At 36.7% G+C, this 19220-nt stretch overlaps 1 protein-coding gene across 1 annotated transcript; it reads right to left on the bottom strand.

The window, feature by feature from the left end:
* Positions 1–2588: 2588 nt before the first annotated feature.
* Positions 2589–17497, bottom strand: rnf185 (ring finger protein 185). Its single transcript, NM_213037.1, is given in 7 exon segments — positions 2589–2947; positions 4800–4917; positions 8951–9005; positions 9812–9924; positions 11253–11271; positions 12668–12867; positions 17436–17497. Coding segments are annotated over 6 exon segments (585 nt in total). The 5' UTR covers positions 12850–12867; positions 17436–17497; the 3' UTR covers positions 2589–2849.
* Positions 17498–19220: the final 1723 nt, after the last annotated feature.

Below are 19220 nucleotides of genomic sequence, written 5' to 3'. Positions count from 1 at the left end.
TGATGGTTTTCTTTGCTGATGTTTTATTTTATGAGCTGTGAACATTCGGTTGTGAATACACACATCAATAAACACACAACTGACGGAAGAGTGGGAGGTCTGCATAAATCTAAAGGCAAATAATGTAAAGATGATAATGATCTTTTCAAAAGTTCACCTAAAAGATCCAAATCAGCATCTGAAAAGTGGATATCAGCATGTAAAATGGACATATTACCTCCTAAAAGTACAGAAGTGTTTTTGAACACCTGAACGTGTCATGAGGTGTTACTTTTTCAATTTAATTTTAAATTATTTAATATTAAAAAATGCTTACAATTTTTTTTCGCAATGCAATATAATAATCTTGTAAGAAAATATCAGCAGCTGATCACAAGGGTGTAAAAAGGTAAATAGAGTCAAAAAAGTAAATGGTGCTTGCGAAAAAGTCAATATTGAATTTGCGAAGAAAAGCCAATGGCGAAAAAAAGCTGATAGTTTGCGAAAAGGCCAATAGCGAGTTTCTGAAAAAAAAGCTGATGGCTTGCGAAAAAGGCAATAGCGAGTTTGTAAAAAACTCAATAATGAATTTGTGAAGGAAAGCCAATAGCTAGTTTCTGAAAAAAAGCTGATAGTTTGCGAAAAAGCCAATAGCTAGTTTGTGAAAAAAGTAAATAGTGAATTTGCGAAGAAAAGCAAATAGTAAGTGTGAAAAAAAGTCAATAGTGAGTTTTGCGAAAAAGCCAATATTGAGTTTGTAAAAAAGTCAATAGTGAATTTGCAAAGAAAAGCTGATAGCGAGTTTCTGAAAAAAAGCTGATAGTTTGCGAAAAAGCTAATAGCTAGTTTGTGAAAAAAAGTCAATAGTGAGTTTGCGAAGGAAAGCCAATAGCGAGTTTGCGGAAAAAAAAGCTGATAGTTTGCGAAAAAGCCAATAGCGAGTTTGCGAAGGAAAGTCAATAGAGATTTGTAAAAAAAAAAAAAAGCTTGTGGTAAAAAGTCCATATTTTAAAAAGTAAATAGCATGTTTGCGGAAAAAAAAGTCAATATATTGCAGGAAATGTCAAATAGTTTTCGAAGAAAAGTAAAGAGTGAGCTTGTGAAAAAAGCCGATACTTTGTGGAAAAAAAGTCAATAGAGAGTTTACAGAAAAAGTCAATAGAGTTTGCAAAAAAGGTAAAAAGTGAGTTTTGCTAAAAAAGTCAATATCGAGTATGCGGGGAAAAAAAAGTCAATATCGAGTATGCGGGGAAAAAAAAGTCAATATCGAGTATGCGGGGAAAAAAAGTCAATATCGAGTATGCGGGAGAAAAAAAGTCAATATCGAGTATGCGGGGGAAAAAAAGTCAATATCGAGTATGCGGGGGAAAAAAAGTCAATATCGAGTATGCGGGAGAAAAAAAGTCAATATCGAGTATGCGGGAGAAAAAAAGTCAATATCGAGTATGCGGGAGAAAAAAAGTCAATATCGAGTATGCAGGGAAAAAAAGTCAATATCGAGTATGCGGGAGAAAAAAAGTCAATATCGAGTATGCGGGAGAAAAAAAGTCAATATCGAGTATGCGGGAGAAAAAAAGTCAATATCGAGTATGCGGGAGAAAAAAAGTCAATATCGAGTATGCGGGAGAAAAAAAGTCAATATCGAGTATGCGGGAGAAAAAAAGTCAATATCGAGTATGCGGGAGAAAAAAAGTCAATATCGAGTATGCGGGAGAAAAAAAGTCAATATCGAGTATGCGGGAGAAAAAAAGTCAATATCGAGTATGCGGGAGAAAAAAAGTCAATATCGAGTATGCGGGGGAAAAAAAGTCAATATCGAGTATGCGGGAGAAAAAAAGTCAATATCGAGTATGCGGGGGAAAAAAAGTCAATATCGAGTATGCGGGAGAAAAAAAGTCAATATCGAGTATGCGGGAGAAAAAAAGTCAATATCGAGTATGCGGGAGAAAAAAAGTCAATATCGAGTATGCGGGAGAAAAAAAGTCAATATCGAGTATGCGGGGGAAAAAAAGTCAATATCGAGTATGCGGGAGAAAAAAAGTCAATATCGAGTATGCGGGGGAAAAAAAGTCAATATCGAGTATGCGGGAGAAAAAAAGTCAATATCGAGTATGCGGGAGAAAAAAAGTCAATATCGAGTATGCGGGGGAAAAAAAGTCAATATCGAGTATGCGGGAGAAAAAAAGTCAATATCGAGTATGCGGGGGAAAAAAAGTCAATATCGAGTATGCGGGGGAAAAAAAGTCAATATCGAGTTTGCGAAAAAAGTCAATAGCGAGTTTGTGAAATTATTTACTAACAATTCAATGACCTGTGATCAATTATTCCTCACTTACTGTTTGAATGTTTTTGAGGACAATAACTATCAAGTATTTAGACTATTTTATCTTAAAAATATCTGTATTATAATAAATGCTGTACTTCATCTCACGTTAGAGGCGTGCTGATAATTAAACTAACAAATAAAATAGTTTAATGCTGATGTAAAGCACTCAGAGCCATCATCAAGAAAACGTCTGTAAGAGTCTCATTTTACTAAAGTGAGTGACATTATTTGTCACCGTAATTGAAGAAAAAATAACAGAAACATTAGATGATTTACTGAATCATAAGAGAAATAAGACTTTATTTAAAATCAGAAAACAGATTATGAGTGTTTGCATTCACAGACATGCAACCAGAAGCATTGCATCTCTTTCACAGAAAAAGAGCCCGGCGGGCGGTCGATTAACACGTATCTTAATTAACCGTCAGCTCATCAACAGAAGAGAGGAAGCCTGCACTACTGAAAGCTGACAGTTCAGTTAGTTAGTTAATTAGTCCTCTGAGAGTAATGAGTTTACCGTGTCCTGATGGTATGCTTTACCAGTTTATGCAATGAGCAGCCAGAACATGATGAGCAGAGCCACAAACAGGAAGAGGCGGGACAGGAACTGCTCATCTGTGTGCTGGGGTGTTCCTGGAGCAGCTGAAAACACACAAAATACGTCACTTAGTTTAATGCAAAACTCGCTAAACTCCATTAAGCCTCATAACTGTTACTAGTATTGGGTATCCAGAACCGGTTCCATTTTAGAACCAGTTTCCAATTTCAAAGAACTGGGTATTTTATAAGACGCATGCATTTCAATTCCGTTCAATCAACTATGAGCCATTCTCGCATGGCGAATGGTAGTGGGCATCAAAATAAATAAAAAATGTAAATATTGCATTATACAAACGTGCATTTTTTTTTTCAGAATTGCATGATTTAAACTCAAATACAAATTCTCTATTAAGTTTTTCCTCAGAACTGTCCAATAAAACTTTGAAAAAGCCAATAGCAAGTTTGCAAAAACAGTCTATTAGCAGGTTTGCGGAAAAAAAAGTTAATAGCAAGTTAACGAAAAAAAAGTCAATAGAAAGTTAGCAAAAAAGTGAATAGCAAGTTTACAAAAAAAGTCAACAGAGTTTGCTGAAAAAAAGTCAATATTAAGTTTGCAATAAAGTAAACAGCACGTTTGCGAAAAAAGTCATTAGAGTTAGTGAAAAAAGGTTAATATTGACTTTATGAAAAAAGTCAATAGCGAGTTTACAAAAAAAGTCAATAGCGAGTTTACGAAAAAAGTCAATATCAAGTTTACCAAAAAAGTCAATAGCGAGTTTACAAAAAGTCAATATCGAGTTTACGAAAGTCAATATCGAGTTTGTAAATGAAACCAACAGTCAGTTTGCGAAAAAGTCAATAGCGAGTTTTAGAGAGAAAAAAAAAATAGAGAGAAAAAAAAAGATGTCGATATTGATTTTGCCAATAAAGCCAACAGTGTGTTTGTAAAAAAAAAAAAAAAAAAAAGTCAAGAGCAAGTTTGTGAAAAAAAAGAAAGACAATATTGAGTTTGTGAATAATGTCAATAGCGAGTTAGTGAAAAAAGTCAAAAAAGTTTGCGAATGAATTCAACAGTGAATTTGTGAAAAAAAGTAAATATCGAGTTTGTGAAAAAAAAAGTCAATGGTGAGTTTGTGAAAAAAGTCAATATTAAGTTTGTAAATGAATTCAACAGTGAGTTTGCGAATAAAGTCAACAGTGAGTTTGCGGAAAAAAAGTCAATACTGAGTTAGTGAAAACAGTCAACGGCGAGTTTGTAAAAAAAAAAAGTGAATATTAAGTTTGCGAATGAATTTAACAGCGTGTTCGCAAAAAAAGTCAACAGAGTGAGTAAAGTCAATAGAGCGTGTAAAAAAATCAATAGCGAGTTTGGGAAAAAGGCAATAGAGTTTGTAAATGAAGTCAACAGCACGTTAGCAAAAAAAAGTCAATGAGTTTGCGAAAGAAGACAATATGAAGTTTGTAACAAAAAGTGTAAAACAAAAACAACAGAGCGATATAAAAATTCTGTTTTTGATTTAACATGATACAGTCAAAAAACATGCAAACATGCACAGACGAGCTTTTCAGAAACATGTACAATGTTCATTAAGAGAACGTGAATAGCGGATTTCATCTCATGCAAACCTAAAGGGCTTCTCATTACTATACTTTAATACAAATATGATATTGTTTACTATCATTGTACAAGCCTAGAAGTTATTAAAAAATAAAAACCTTATTAGATTTGTGTGTATAGACAAGATTGAAAGCAAATATTGACATACATTTAGAGAAAAGTCATCATTAGATTAAAAAAATAAACACATTTAGGCCATTGATATTATTAAATGTGCCTGTTTGTTTGTGTTTATTGTCATGCCAGAGAGAACAAGTACTACAAAGTACACTACAGATGGTGAACTAAAAATGATGATCAGTTCAGTTTATCAGGCAGGCGAGGGTTGTGCTTTACCTGGCGGGGGTCTGCCATCATTGATATTAAACGCTGTGGCGAAGATCCCGAAAGGAAAAGCTCCAATACCAAACGACATCTGAAATCCTCCATCGCCAAAACCAAAGCCCTGAAAACCCTGCAGACACAAGCCAACTTCAGCAGGAGAGCAAGACTCACAGTACACATGACCATGGGGGAAGCTAAAGAATATTACCTCAGAGTGAAAACACGATTATTTCTCTTCCCTCAGATTATTCAGCGTGTTTTAAGGAGAAACTCGCCTCATTTTGACTCATTACTTCTGAAAACAGCACTGTATTTTTTGCTTGTCCAGAGAATGCTTCTAGATTTAAGTATTTTACATATTTGTACTGGAAACAAGACTGAAACTCCAAATAAAGCCTGTTGTGCAGTGTAATTACATGTAGCTGATTTGTGGAAGCCGCAGCTCTAAAAGCTTTATTTTCCACCGTAGACGATCATCACGCAAGAATGTAAAGCATGATGATAATGTGATGCAACCCAGACGTCAGCTGCTGTCCACTGAGACTCCGAGACATTAATTAGCCCCCGTGAGACACTCGTTTGCTTAATGAATTACCTACAGGTTGGCACTACAGCAACCAGAGTCATGCATGTAAGTGTTTCATCACAAACGTCTAGTGCAATGACACACACAGCGTTGCACACGCAACAGTGTCATGAGCAAACAAGTAACTGCAACTCTAGACTGCAACAAATGATGTTCTTAGAGTTTTTGTCTTGTCTAGCCTAAATATATCTGAATATTAAATCAAGAAGCATTTTTATAGGGTATCTGCAGGTTTTTAAGCTGCAGTCACACTGCACTACACATAGACTTACATTCATACGCATGTGAACGCTGCAGACCGGGAACGCAAGTTTGTGCAACATGTTTCGCAGTTTGCTGTGTTGCAAAGTTCAAGCTTGGTAAACTCTGACCTGTGAAATCGCATCACATGACTGCGTGAGAGCAATCGAAGATGAAAACATGACCTCTCTGAACAGAAGTTTAAAATATAGACCAAAAAAAATTTTGCATGCTCAAACTCTAGTGTGACCGCAACGCAAAGACTGGTACACATCGCTTTTTCATATGCGTTTAACATCAGTGTTTTACGAGACGTTTTTTCTGGATTCAAACACAATCGATTTCCATTTCATCGAGCAGAAGAGTATGCAAAACCACTCCTTGAAATTAGATAGCGCTATACAACTTTAAGCTTCTGACATCTGCTTGTAGCACAAAAGACAGTTGACACGCTTGATGTTATTGAGGGTTCAAGTAGCAGCTCTAGCGATGAAGAAATGATTATTGTGACCAGAGCAATAAGCAGCTACCTGTACATATCGCCTCTAGGCATCTTCATCAATGTGCGCTCGCATGGACAGATTTGCGCTCGAGCGCCTTCATGTGCTGTTTACTGTAACTTCAGCAGCTCCGTACACGTGAACAAAAGTGCCAATCTGATTGGTCGAGAAGGTTAACGCAAGCATGAGGCGTTTCCTTAAAAATGACGCTTTTACGCCATTTATTTAGTCACAAGGCGTTAAACGTCGACAAAAACCGGAGCAAGATGCGTCCCAGTGTGCACGGACCCTCAGATTTATATTTAAGACTGTAAGAACAATTGTACAGCACATAACTTGCCAGAAAAAAGCATACATATAATTATATATATATTGTGTTATATATATTATGTATATATATATATATATATATATATATATATATATATATATATATATATATATATATATATATATATATATATATATATATATATATATATATATATATATATATATTATATATATATATATATGTGTGTGTGAAAAACTCAAAACATTATTATCATTAATAACAAAATACTACTAATAATGAAAGTTACATCAGTTCCCCCAAACTGCATTACAACACTAACAACACAATTTTACAATGTCAGTAACTTATTGTTATATTTAATTTAATAATAGGCATATTTAAAAATATATTTAGGCAGCACTGTGGTTAGCACTGTGGCCTCACAGCAAGAAGGTCGCTGGGTCAGTGTGTGTTTCTGTGTGGAGTTTGCATGTTCTCCCCGTGTTGGCGTGGGTTTCTTATAGGTGCTCTGGTTTCCCCCACATCAACTAAATTGGTCAAAGTGTAGGAGTGTGTGTTTGTGAATGAGTGTGTATGGGTGTTTCCCAGTGCTGGGTTGCAGCTGGAAGGGCATCCACTGCGTTAACATATGCTGAAATAGTTGGCGGTCCATTTCGCTGTGGCGACCTCTGAATCAGAGATTAAGCCAAAGCAAAACGAATGAATGAATGAAGATATATTTGGCGAGTGGGGAATTCCCCACAAATTCTGAACATGCTAGCGAAATCCCAGCAAACTCTAGTTCCATAAACAAAATTTCCACAAGCATGTATATTATTGGGTTCCACCAAAATAAATGGACTTTGGTTCTGCCCATGTTGTTCTGCACGATGATAGACGAAGACGTTTGAGCAGATTTCAAAATCTTCAGTACGAGTTCGGTTCGATTGCATTTAGGAGTCTAATACAAGTCTAATTAAGTACTTATTTTTATACTGTGGGATTTAACACTTTAAAGATCTGCGGACACCTAGGCATGGGCCGGTATCAGATTCTGATGGTATGATAACCTCTGATTAAAATATCACGGTGTTGTGGTTACTGCTTTAAAACATTTTCTTTTAATTGTCTGGGTAAAAAATTAAAAACTTTTCCCTCTTTGAACACAATATATTTATTTTTGTGAAACGTTTATAATATTGTGTATTGCAGTAAACATGCCAGACTAAATAATGAAAATGAATCATTGACTTCTGCGGTCTTCATTTGTTTCAGAAGCACAGATTTCTGTACAATTTAGATCAGCATGTTTGGAGGTTTATCTGCTGGAGATACTGCCGTCCTAAAAAACTTCAAGCAAAACATTAAAGAAATTCTTACTCACACCTTAGGATCGGTACAGCAGAAAATTTTGGCCGTTTTAAAATCTTGATTTCTCCAAACCGTGATATTGACCTTATTCTAAAATGTGGAAGTGCGCCTGTTTTCGCGATTGTCTTAGAACTTCCGATTCAGTCGCCTATGGGAGAAATGACTAGGAATAATAAACGGCAGAAAACGGTCAAACTACTTGCTCTACAAACAAATGTTTGCATGACTACACAGACCAAGTAGAATAATATAATAAGGAAATATCAGTTTACAACATCAAACAGCGAAGCGAGCAGTTTTTAATGTCTAAAAATGAATGGAAGTGAATGAGACCGGAAGTCTCGTGCCAAAAAGATTCATATGGCAGCGCCCGCTCATCTGCAGAGAATAAGGTCAATACCTTGAAAACCGTTATAGCCCAATGCCAACTGCTTAAACAAGCAAAAATAGAGATTTGTTTTGAGTCAAAATGAAGTGAGTTTTTCCCTGAAAACAAGTGAAATAATCTGCCAATGGGGGAAGCAAAATAACATTATGTCAAGAAAAAAAACAGGGCTACTCTGCTTCCCCCACTGTCAGATTATTTTGGTTGTTTTCAGGAAAAACTCGCTTCATTTTGACTCTATTTCTCAAAACAAGCCTATATTATGTGCTTGTCTAAAAAAACCCTTTAAAAATGGCCAGGATTACTGTGTATATTTATTACACACTTTCTGTTTAACTCAGAGAAACATTTCTAATCATAATAGTGTTAATAACTCATCTCTAACAACTGATTTATTTTCTCTTTGTCATGTTGACAGTAAATAATATTAGACTAGATATTCTTCAAGACACTTCTATACAGCTTAAAGTGACATTTAAAGGCTTCACTAGGGTAATTAGGGTAAAGTTAGGGTAATTAGGCAAGTCATTGTATAACAGTGGTTTATTCTGGAGACAATCCAACACTAATATTGCTGAAGGGGCGAATAATATTGACCTTAAAATGGCCTTAAAACAATTAAAAACTGCTTTTATTGTAGCTGAAATAAAACAAATCAGACTTTCTCCAGAAGAACAAATATTAGAGGAAACACTGTGAACATTTCCTGAATCTGTTCAACATCACTTGGGAAATATTTGAAGAAATAAAAAAATACTGCATAGGGGGTGAATAATTTATCCCTCAGCTGTATGTGCTGATACTCACGCCACGGTTCTCCGGTTCTGGACGCTGGCCTTGTGGTCGCGGAGGAGTTTTCTCTCTGAAGTCACAAGAACATTCATTTTATATTTAAATCAACGAGTGTTTTTATTTATTTATTAGTGCTGACAAATAATACATTTAAAAAAGAAAAGATTATTACACATGCTCCTTTCACTTACTGTCCTGTTTCCTACATTGTCTTGTTTCTACTCATTATTATATTGCATTCTTATTGACATTATATTCGTGGTCATATAAACATTTCATGTCATATTGTGTACTGTGTATGAGACAGATAATATCTTAATTAATTCGATTACAATTTTTGATAAACAGCACACACACATTTATTCTTAAATATAACGCTTAATTTTGGATTCAATTGTAAGTTGCTTGAGTGGCCCAGCGGCGTCGCACTCTGGCCTCACAGCAAGAAGGTCTCTGGTTTGAGTCTCGGCTGGTTCAGTTGGCGTTTCTGTGTGGAGTTTGGCTGTTTTCCCCGTGTTGGCATGGGTTTCCTCCGAGTACTCCGGTTTCCCCCACAGTCCAAACACATGCGCTATAGGGGAACTGATCAACTACATTGGCTGTAGTTTATGAGAATGAGTGTGTATGGGTGTTTCCTAGTACTGGGTTGCAGCTGGAAGGGCATCCACTGTGTAAAACATGTGCCGGAATAGTTGGCGGTTTATTCTGCTGTGGCAACATCTGATAAATAAGTGACTAAGCCGAAGGAAAATTAATGAATGAACGCAAGCTGCTTTAGACGCCAGCTCTTAGATGTAAATGATGTGAAATGAAAGGTGATTAATCAGCAGCAGTAATCATATTCCTCCATAACTCATAGTGTGTGCGCGTGTGTACCTGGGGTCCTGCTGGCCGGTGCTGCCTCTGCCGTAAAGTGGGATCACTTTATCTCGACTGATGCCTGCTTTACACACCGGACACACCTGTCTATTTGGACGCGTCTCTAACCACTGCAAACATAAACACACACACACAAACACACACACACACACACACACACACACACACACACACACACACACACACACACACACAAACAAACACACACACACAAACTATGAAAAAGTGTTATAGTAAACAATGTATTTTGCGGCACTGAAATATTAGACTTTAATTTTGTCCTTATGACATAGTCACCGGCCACTTTATTAGGTACACCTGTCCAACTGCACGTTAAGGCAAATTTCTAATCAGCCAATCACACGGCAGCAGCTCGCTGCATTTCGGCATGTAGACATGATCAAGAGGATCTGCTGCAGTTTAAAGCGAGCATCAGAATGGGGAAGAAAGGGGATTTAAGAGACTTTGAACGTGGCATGGTTGTTGCTGACAGACGGGCTGCTCTGAGTATTTCAGAAACTGCTGATCTACTGGGATTTTCACGCACAACCATCTCTAGGGTTTACAGAGAATGCGCCGACAAAGAGGACATATCCAGTGAGCGGCAGTTCTGTGGGCACAAATGCCTTGTTGATAAGGCCAGAGGTCAGAGGAGAATGGCCAGACTGGTTCCAGCTGACAGAAAGGCAACAGTAACTCAAATAAGCACTCGTTACAACCGAGCTCTGCAGAAGAGCATCTCTGAACACACAACACGTCCAACCTTGAGGCGGATGGGCTACAGCAGCAGAAGAGCACACCGGGTGCCGCTCCTGTCAGCTAAGAACAGGAAACTGAGGCTACAATTCACACAGACTCACCAAAACTGGACAATAGAAGATTGGAGAAACGTTGCTGCTCTGATGAGTCTCCATTTCTGCTGACACATTCAGATGCTCGGGGCAGAATTTGGCCTCAACATCATGAAAGCATGGATCATCCTGCCTTGTATCAGCGGTTCAGGCTGGTGGTGGTGGTGGTGGTGTAATGGTGTGGGGGAGATTTTCTTTGGGTCCATTAGTACCAATTGAGCATCAACGCCACAGCCTACCTGAGTATTGCTGCTGACCATGTCCATCCCTTTATGAGCACAGTGTCTCCATCTTCTGATGGCTACTTCCAGCAGGATAACGCAGCATGTCATAAAGCTCAAACATCTCAGACTGGTTTCTTGAACATGACGATGAGTTCACTGTACTCAAATGGCCTCCACAGTCCCCAGAGCTCAATCCAATTGCCAACTGTTTAATCTATGCCACGAAGGATTAAGGCAGTTCTGAAGGCAAAAGTGATCCAACCCGGTACTAGAGAGGTGTACCTAATAAAGCAGCCGGTGAGTTTATATCATTATATTGCACAGCCCTAATGGTAATGATTATAACACTCTTCTAGAACTCACCTGATGCAAGCATGGCCAGCTGTGATCCCAGTGCAGATGGAAAAAGAAATAAGTGTTAAGAAATGAACATGGTTTCCTTATTACTGTCTGCATTAAACTTCTTTTCCACTGCACACGACAAACGACAGATCAGAAGCTGTTTGAAGATTTCCCCAATATTAATCTAGACGTATGCAACTGCTGGACAGGATGTGCTGTACTCCAGTGTTGTTCAATGAGGTTCGTGTGTGTGTGTGTGTGTGTGTGTGTGTGTGTGTGTGTGAGATGAGAATTATTTAGCCATTGGTTAAATTTTATCAGAATTTTTTTTAATCACAAACCAGTAATAAAGGAAGAGAATAAAGGTGTTTGGATTTGCAGTCCTTTACTGGACCAACATAGTCAAAGGGGGCACCATTATATAGTCAGCTGGTGGTCATGTCTAGTACTGCGGATAAACAAAAATCTACACCTAAATAAGATATCAACTTCAAACTAAGAATATACTTAGTTCAGATATTTAGCTTTGATTTTCTGTTTATTTTGGACTAAAACACATTGAAGACTTGGCAATCCTTAAAGTTGAACATGGCATTTTCATGTCTGTCATAATGGGCTCTAAGCACTAAGAGCATGTCTGGATCCACTTCTGCTATTTTAAGGACAGATAAATCCGCTCTGCGCATGGTCTAACAGGGTTGAGCTGATTCTCTTAATGAGTTCTGGGTGTGTTTCGAGCATAACCTGCATTAAACCAATCAGAGTCTCGTCTCTCATTCCCTTTTAGAGTCAGTTGTGTCGCTCCATGGCGGATTTGCTATTTACATGGTGAACTTTGTAAGTGTATAAACTGAACGCTTCACTAGTGAGAAAACAGTTAAACAGAGCATCTGCAGCGCGAGGATAAAGAACGAGCCTCCTCTATTCAGCCTCTTTACTTAATTCCTTTACTTTGGTGGAGTGAGCAAACGGTGGAAACTCGTGTGGAAACGGTGGATTTAATTTCCTTTGTTCAGCTCAAATATTTGTGTCAAAACTATTTCTAAACTCAGTTCTAATCTCCAGCAAAGGAATAAATGAACAATAATAATGAAGTGTGGTCAGAAAACATATCCAAACACACGTCCTGTTCTTATCCACATATGCTGATGCAGACGTCTCCAAATCCCCACAGCTGGACACATCTACACTTGTGTTTAATAAAGCAAGTATAAATCTGCAGATAATCAATAATACTGATCATAATAATCACATTATACAGATGCAGATGGTCATCAATAAACTGAAAAAGCCCCCGAGGTGAAGAAGGCATGGAGGTAGTGGTGAAAATCATCATTTCTGGATCATTTTAAATCCTGGTCTAAAAATTCCCACAGTCATGTCTGAATGTCGTGTGCAGTGCAAACAAGAGCTGTTTATTGTTGTGAGGGCCTCACCAGAAGAGGTGTCCGCACAGACTGATGACAGCATCTTTAGATGTGTCCAGACAGATGTTACACTCAAACGTGCTGTCCTGAGCTCCTCCACCTCCGCTTTCTCCCGCTGCTTGACCATTGGCAGCTCCTGCTGATGATGATGAAGATGATGAAGAACTCTCACTGGCTGCTGCACTGGCCATTCTCCGCTAAACCCAACCCTAAACATCAACACAGAAACACACATGCATGAGATGTGCTTATACTAAAGGCTAAACAACAGGCGAAGTGAGATGCGCAGCTGAACACTATTGGTTTACAGAGATGCGTCACTAGCGCAAAGGAAGCTCTAGTTTTAAAAACACAGCCGGCATTACACTGTAATACAATATAAACATAATAACAAGCCATGGTCGACCCCACCTCAGACAAACCTTGTCATCGCCTTGATGAACAGCCACAAGGCCAAGAAGAGCAGAATCTGCCGTGTCCTGTTGTTGTTTAGGAGACTGTCTTAAGTGTGAGCTGTTTCACTTTCTCCAGAGAGCTTGCCACACGTCTATTTGAAATAATGAACGTGTTGAGCTGATGATTATAACGTGTGCGTGATCATTGAGTGGTACTAACATCCGATCCTTTCAGAAACAGACAAACGCGAGTGTGAGGCGCGAAAAAACTAAGGAGTAAATGAGTGATGATCTAACAGGGGTTACATGTGCGGGTGAAGATCACACACACAGATGAGAGGTTTGCACTGACTGTAGGCTGTCTGCTGTGTGTTGTTTTTGAACCCAAATAAGGACTAAATGTCTGCCGTGTGTAGTTTTTCTGTAATGGGTAACATATCGGAGACTGTAAGGGGCTGTACGTGTTCATATACAGTTCAAGTCAGAATTATTCGCTCCCCTGTTTATTTTCCCCCCAATTTCTGTGTAACAGAGAGCAGATTTCTCCAACACATTTCTAATCAGAATAGTGTTAATAACTCATCTCTAATAACTGGTTTATTTTCTCTTTAACATGATGACAGTAAATAATATCAGATTAGATATTCTTCAAGACACTAGTATTCAGCTTAAAGTGACATTTAAAGGCTTCACTAGGGTAATTAGGGTAAAGTTAGGGTAATTAGGCAATTTATTGTATAATGATGGTTTGTTCTGGAGGCTATTGAGAAAAAAATTGCTAACTGGGGGCTAATAATATTGACCTAAAAATTACTTTTAAAAAAATTACAATCTGCTTTTATTAAACCCGAAATAAAACAAATAAGACTTTCTCCAGAAGAAAAAATATTATCAGACATACTGTGAACATTTCCTCAATCTGTTCAACATCATTTAGGACATATTTAAAAAAAAGATAAACAAATTTAAAAGGGGGGCGAATAATTCTGACTTCAACTGTACTTCTGGATTACATTTACATTACTTTTAAACTGTTATCAGTTACTGTTTACAAAAAAACACGACTAAATTTGTTGTCAGTAGTGTAAACTTTTAGACTAAGCATTGGTCATAGATATATACACTAGATATCGCATAGGGACCCTGAGCATGCGTCAATAGCGCCGCCATATTGGTACAGTGCTCCCAGGACAAATGTTATTCAACCGCACTAGTCAAGACAGTGTTATTACGTGAAGATGCGGGACTTTAGCGCTGTCTACGGGTGTAGTAACGAGCAAACAAAGAAAACAAAGCACAAAGGCAGAACATTTCATAGGTAATATTAAGTTTTTTTCTGTTTTTGTATGTTCTGAACTTTTGTGCTAATCAGGTAACGTTATTGATGATAACAGTCACTTACTGCATTCACCATACGACAAAGCAGCTCCAACTCGCACTAAACACTCGGCTTATGCTAGTTTTGTTGAATAAAATCAGCAAACAATGCAAAAGAAATATGACAACGAGATGCTGCGCTGCCAGAAACTTGTGTTATTGTCGGCTAACGTTAGTGAAAGAGTCGTTCGGTGGATTCATTCACAAACGAATCGCTCCCTCCGTCAGTATGAGCAGTGAAAGCAGGAGAGGAGCTGTGTTTCAGGACATGATTAGATCAGATTTAACAGGGAGGGTGAATAGTACATTTCTGTACACACAAACACAAGCTTTTTGTCAGGAATGCCCGTGCGGTCACTGATCCATCAATGTAGAAAAGTGATGTAAAATTATAATTTTCATAATTAGAAAAAAACATTACATACTAACATCCAGGGAAACACAGATATATGTGTATATCTCTGGCTTTGCATGGCCACAGTCCTCCACTGTACCTTAGTCCCGCATTCATTTCAAAGGAGCGCTACCCTGTAGCAAGATGGCGGCGCTATTGACGCATTCCGTCCAATAGACAACAGTAGGCCAGGCGACATCTAATGTATATATCTATGAGCATTGGTAATGTAATCTGACTACTCCTATATAACTTTAGTGTTAACCAGGGTTTTACATTAACACCCACCAACCCGCCAAATGCGGGTAGATTTCAGCAGTGGCGTAAGACAGACACTCCCACTAGCCACTTTGGCTGGTTGAAAATAATTTTCCCAGATAATAATTCTTTAAGGCAGGGTTCGACAATAAGGATGGTCCAAAATGCATGCACAAGCGATCGAGAAGCAACACAACTGACGAAAAATAATTGCGTTCGCAACTTCGCACGAGCAAAGCAGGTGAATACCGAATGAGAGGATAATCAGCTGAGGTGATGCGCGCGGTTTCTTTTGTGAAGCAACTGTGTCTAGAAACACAACTGATGCGATCGTTTCTCTTTCAAATAGACTGAACAAAAAGGAAGGAACGTGCACCTACAGTCTACAGTCTTGCTGCTTTCCAGAGCTCCAGAGTTGACTTATTGTAAGCAGCGCCAGTTGCTTTCGCTTTAACCATTCTTTGAAAAGATAATTTATGGGTCAGTCATTAACCATGCGTGTGTGATCATCCTTTCATTTTCTCTTTTTTTTACGATAACATTGCTTTAATGGGAGAATAACTCCCCATTTATGTGTAGTTAACTGGTGATCTGGGACCTTTAGCCAGGACATATGACTGTGCATGTGTTTTGTTAAATAAAAAGTATAATATTCAGCTATATTTCGCTTATTTTGACGCACTTAAAGTTTTGGCTAAGAAATAATGAACTGTTTATGTATGGTGTGGTCAGAGATAAATTGGGTAAATCCTTCATTTTGGGCTCTGAACATTATGAAAACTAATTGTAATATATGAAATTCTGACCCATCTGCTCAGGATTATTGAGCAAACTCATACACGACACACAAAAAGTGAAATGAATGAGGCATGTAGAGATAACGCAAACTCTAAACAAGTCATTTTAGCATATCAAAGTCATATTTATGTGTATAAAATATATTTTCCCAACAATAAAACTGTGGCTAGTGAAACTGGCGACTGGCTAGTAACGTTGGAAATGTACTAGCCACAGTGGCTAGTGGTCAAAAAAGTTCATTTTAAGCCCTGGTGTTAACCCTTGTTTGATGTCACATAAATTGAACCCGGATAATCTTGTGCTATTTTGACCGCATGTTCATTTATTTATTTATTTTATACAATTGCAGACGTTACAGTAGGCTATTGCACACTATCACTGATCTGCAGTTACAATCAACTCATGTTGATGAAAGGTTAGTATTGAACATTTATACAGTATTTGTGTATATCTATAGCTGTGGAAATGCAAGCCTGATTTGAAGGTGACCGCCCCGTACCATAACATACTCTACCAGTCAGTGTAAACAGGCCATTTTAGGTACCTTTTGACGTGAAACAGGCCATTAAACTATAATACACATACATAATTCACATTCTGGAAATCATGCAAAGGATGAATTTGTCAGTAAGTGTAACAATTGTTCTTATGTACATAACTATAGCCATGTAGAATTCAAAATTATCTTTAAAACATATTTTAAAATGTTAGTTTGGCCCGAAATACTCTTTAATTGTCATCTGACATTTATTCAAACCATTAGACTTCACACATTTAAAAACAACAAGATTTTCATAATTTTAAACTCAATTTCATGATAGAGGTAAAGCTGGTTTTATATTTGGATATTCAGACATTCTCCTTAATTACATAATTTCAGTAAAGTATTAAAGTAATAAAGTATTCTTAATCTAAACAGCGAAATCATATGATCAGCAAACGACTATCCAAGTACAACATTGTTTACAGTCAGTTATGGTGCTAATGTTGTATTTGAAGTCATGCTTACATGCTAATTCAGACTGAATATTCAAAGTAGTGTGGTAAACAATATAGAGACTGCTAAATGAACCAACATGCGAATATTAAACCAATTTATTTCACCTTTATAATTTAATTCAGTATGATCAACGTATTCTCTGACATATTTACGTAAAGATAAATATTGTCTTGTTTCATACAGACAATAAGACAAGGCCATTTATTGATTTCTACAGCAGATCTCATACTCAATGGTAACTCTGCGTGTTTTACATACACTGGAATAAAAGAGACATAAAATACAAGTAAAATAAAAACAAACGCTATTCCACCTCTATTTTGACATTTTATATGAAATAAAGTGATTTTAAATTGCACAAATCCTTAATTCCGAGTATTTATAAAGACTTTTGTGTGATAAATGGTGTTATTCATAACAGCACGCAGCTCTCTTCGCGTCGGAATCTGCTGTTTATCGGTTAATCTAGATTGTTTTAAGCATAAATAACCAACTGTGGGTTAAATAAACACGCTAGCTCGTCTGTAACCGTGTATAATAGTGATAAACGCTTACCTGCGCGTCTGAGGAGAAACACGAGCCGCTGCTCTTCAACTTCAGCTGATGCGTCAACAAACAGCCATCGCTCCAAACCGGAAGCGCTGCCTGCTGACGTCACACGCGCTCGACCAATAAGCACGCGCTTTCAGAAGTGAGGCGTGCTGAAGACTAGCTGGGATCAAAATATAAATATGCGTATTATTAATTAAATCTATTATAAATCAATGATAACTCGTTTGATATTAATTCTGAGCATTTTTAAGTTTTAAATTGATTATTGTTGTCACGTGAAAGCTGTTACCTTTCTCAGCGCTGCTCTGGATTGACCAATCATCGTCACTTTGGTTGTGTTGTTTATTTAAATTTCAGCTAGGTGATTATTGAGAAATCAATGATGATGTACTTTAGTGTTGATTATGTCAATATTAAATCACTGTAATACTTGAATGCGTGTCTGTGAAAGGCAGACAGTGATCTGCGAGTCTAATACCGCCGCCTGCTGGACTGAACATCATCAGTGTTACAGCAGTGTGTAATATTTCATCATTTTCGGGCAATAATTATTTTGGGAAATATTCATTTCTGATGTGTGTCACACTACAGCTGTACACATATAATATTATAATAACGACAATAGTATACCTACACAATAATAATACTACTTTACCAAATACAGTGAATAATAATAATAAAATAAACATAATAATAATAACAACAACAACAACAATAATAATAATAATAATAATAATAATAATAATTATAAAATAAATATAATACTACTACTACTACTACTACTAATAATAATAATAATAATAAAATAAATATAATACTAATACTACTACTACTACTAATAATAATAATAATAAAATAAATATAATAATAATACTACTACTAATAATAATTATTATAATACTACTACTACTACTACTACTACTACTACTACTACTACTAATAATAATAATAATAATATTAATAATAATAATAAAATAAATATAATAATACTACTACTACTAATAATAATAATATCAATAATAATAATAATATTAATAATAATGATAATAATAATAATATGTATAACGTAATAGAAATATAATAAAAAATCATAATACAACATCAAAAACAAAAACGTATAATGTTAAATATATAAATATTAGATCGAACGTGACGATATAACAATAATTAATCAGAGAGAAAGTAAGAAAAAAAATAGCAATAATAATATAAATGAAAAATTAAAAAATAAAAATGCTACAAACAAAAACATTTCACTATATATATCAAAATGTCATAACTGATCCTAATAAAAATGATCCTAATAAAAATAACTTATTCATTCATTCATTCATTCATTTTCTTTTCGGCTTAGTCCCTTTATTAGTCTGTGGTCGTGTTTGGACTGTGGGGGAAACCGGAGCACCCGGAGGAAACCCACGGCAACACGGGGAGAACATGCAAACTCCACACAGAAACACCAACTGACCCAGCCGAGACTTGAACCAGCTACCTTCTTGCTGTGAGGCCACATCGCTACCCACCACGCCAGCTCTTTCTTTTCGCAACAGCATATTAAATTACCAACAGACACTAAGTGACCTTGGAATGATAAGGTTCTGTCTGTTCTGAATGATTTAGAGATATCGAGCTTCAAAGGTTTTGCATCGGATCTAGCAAATAGTGTGTGTGTAACATTTGATTTTTTTATTTTATAAAAAGTCTTAAAATGTAAACAACTTATAAAAACATCCCATAATGTAAATAAGTTGTCATTTAATAAGAATATGTCCATAACTCAAATTTGAC

The sequence above is a fragment of the Danio rerio genome, chromosome 5, assembly GCF_052040795.2.
Source record: "Danio rerio strain M-AB ecotype USA chromosome 5, GRCz13ab, whole genome shotgun sequence".
Classification (NCBI taxonomy): Eukaryota; Metazoa; Chordata; class Actinopteri; order Cypriniformes; family Danionidae; genus Danio; species Danio rerio.
This window is presented reverse-complemented; position numbering and strand designations above follow the sequence as displayed.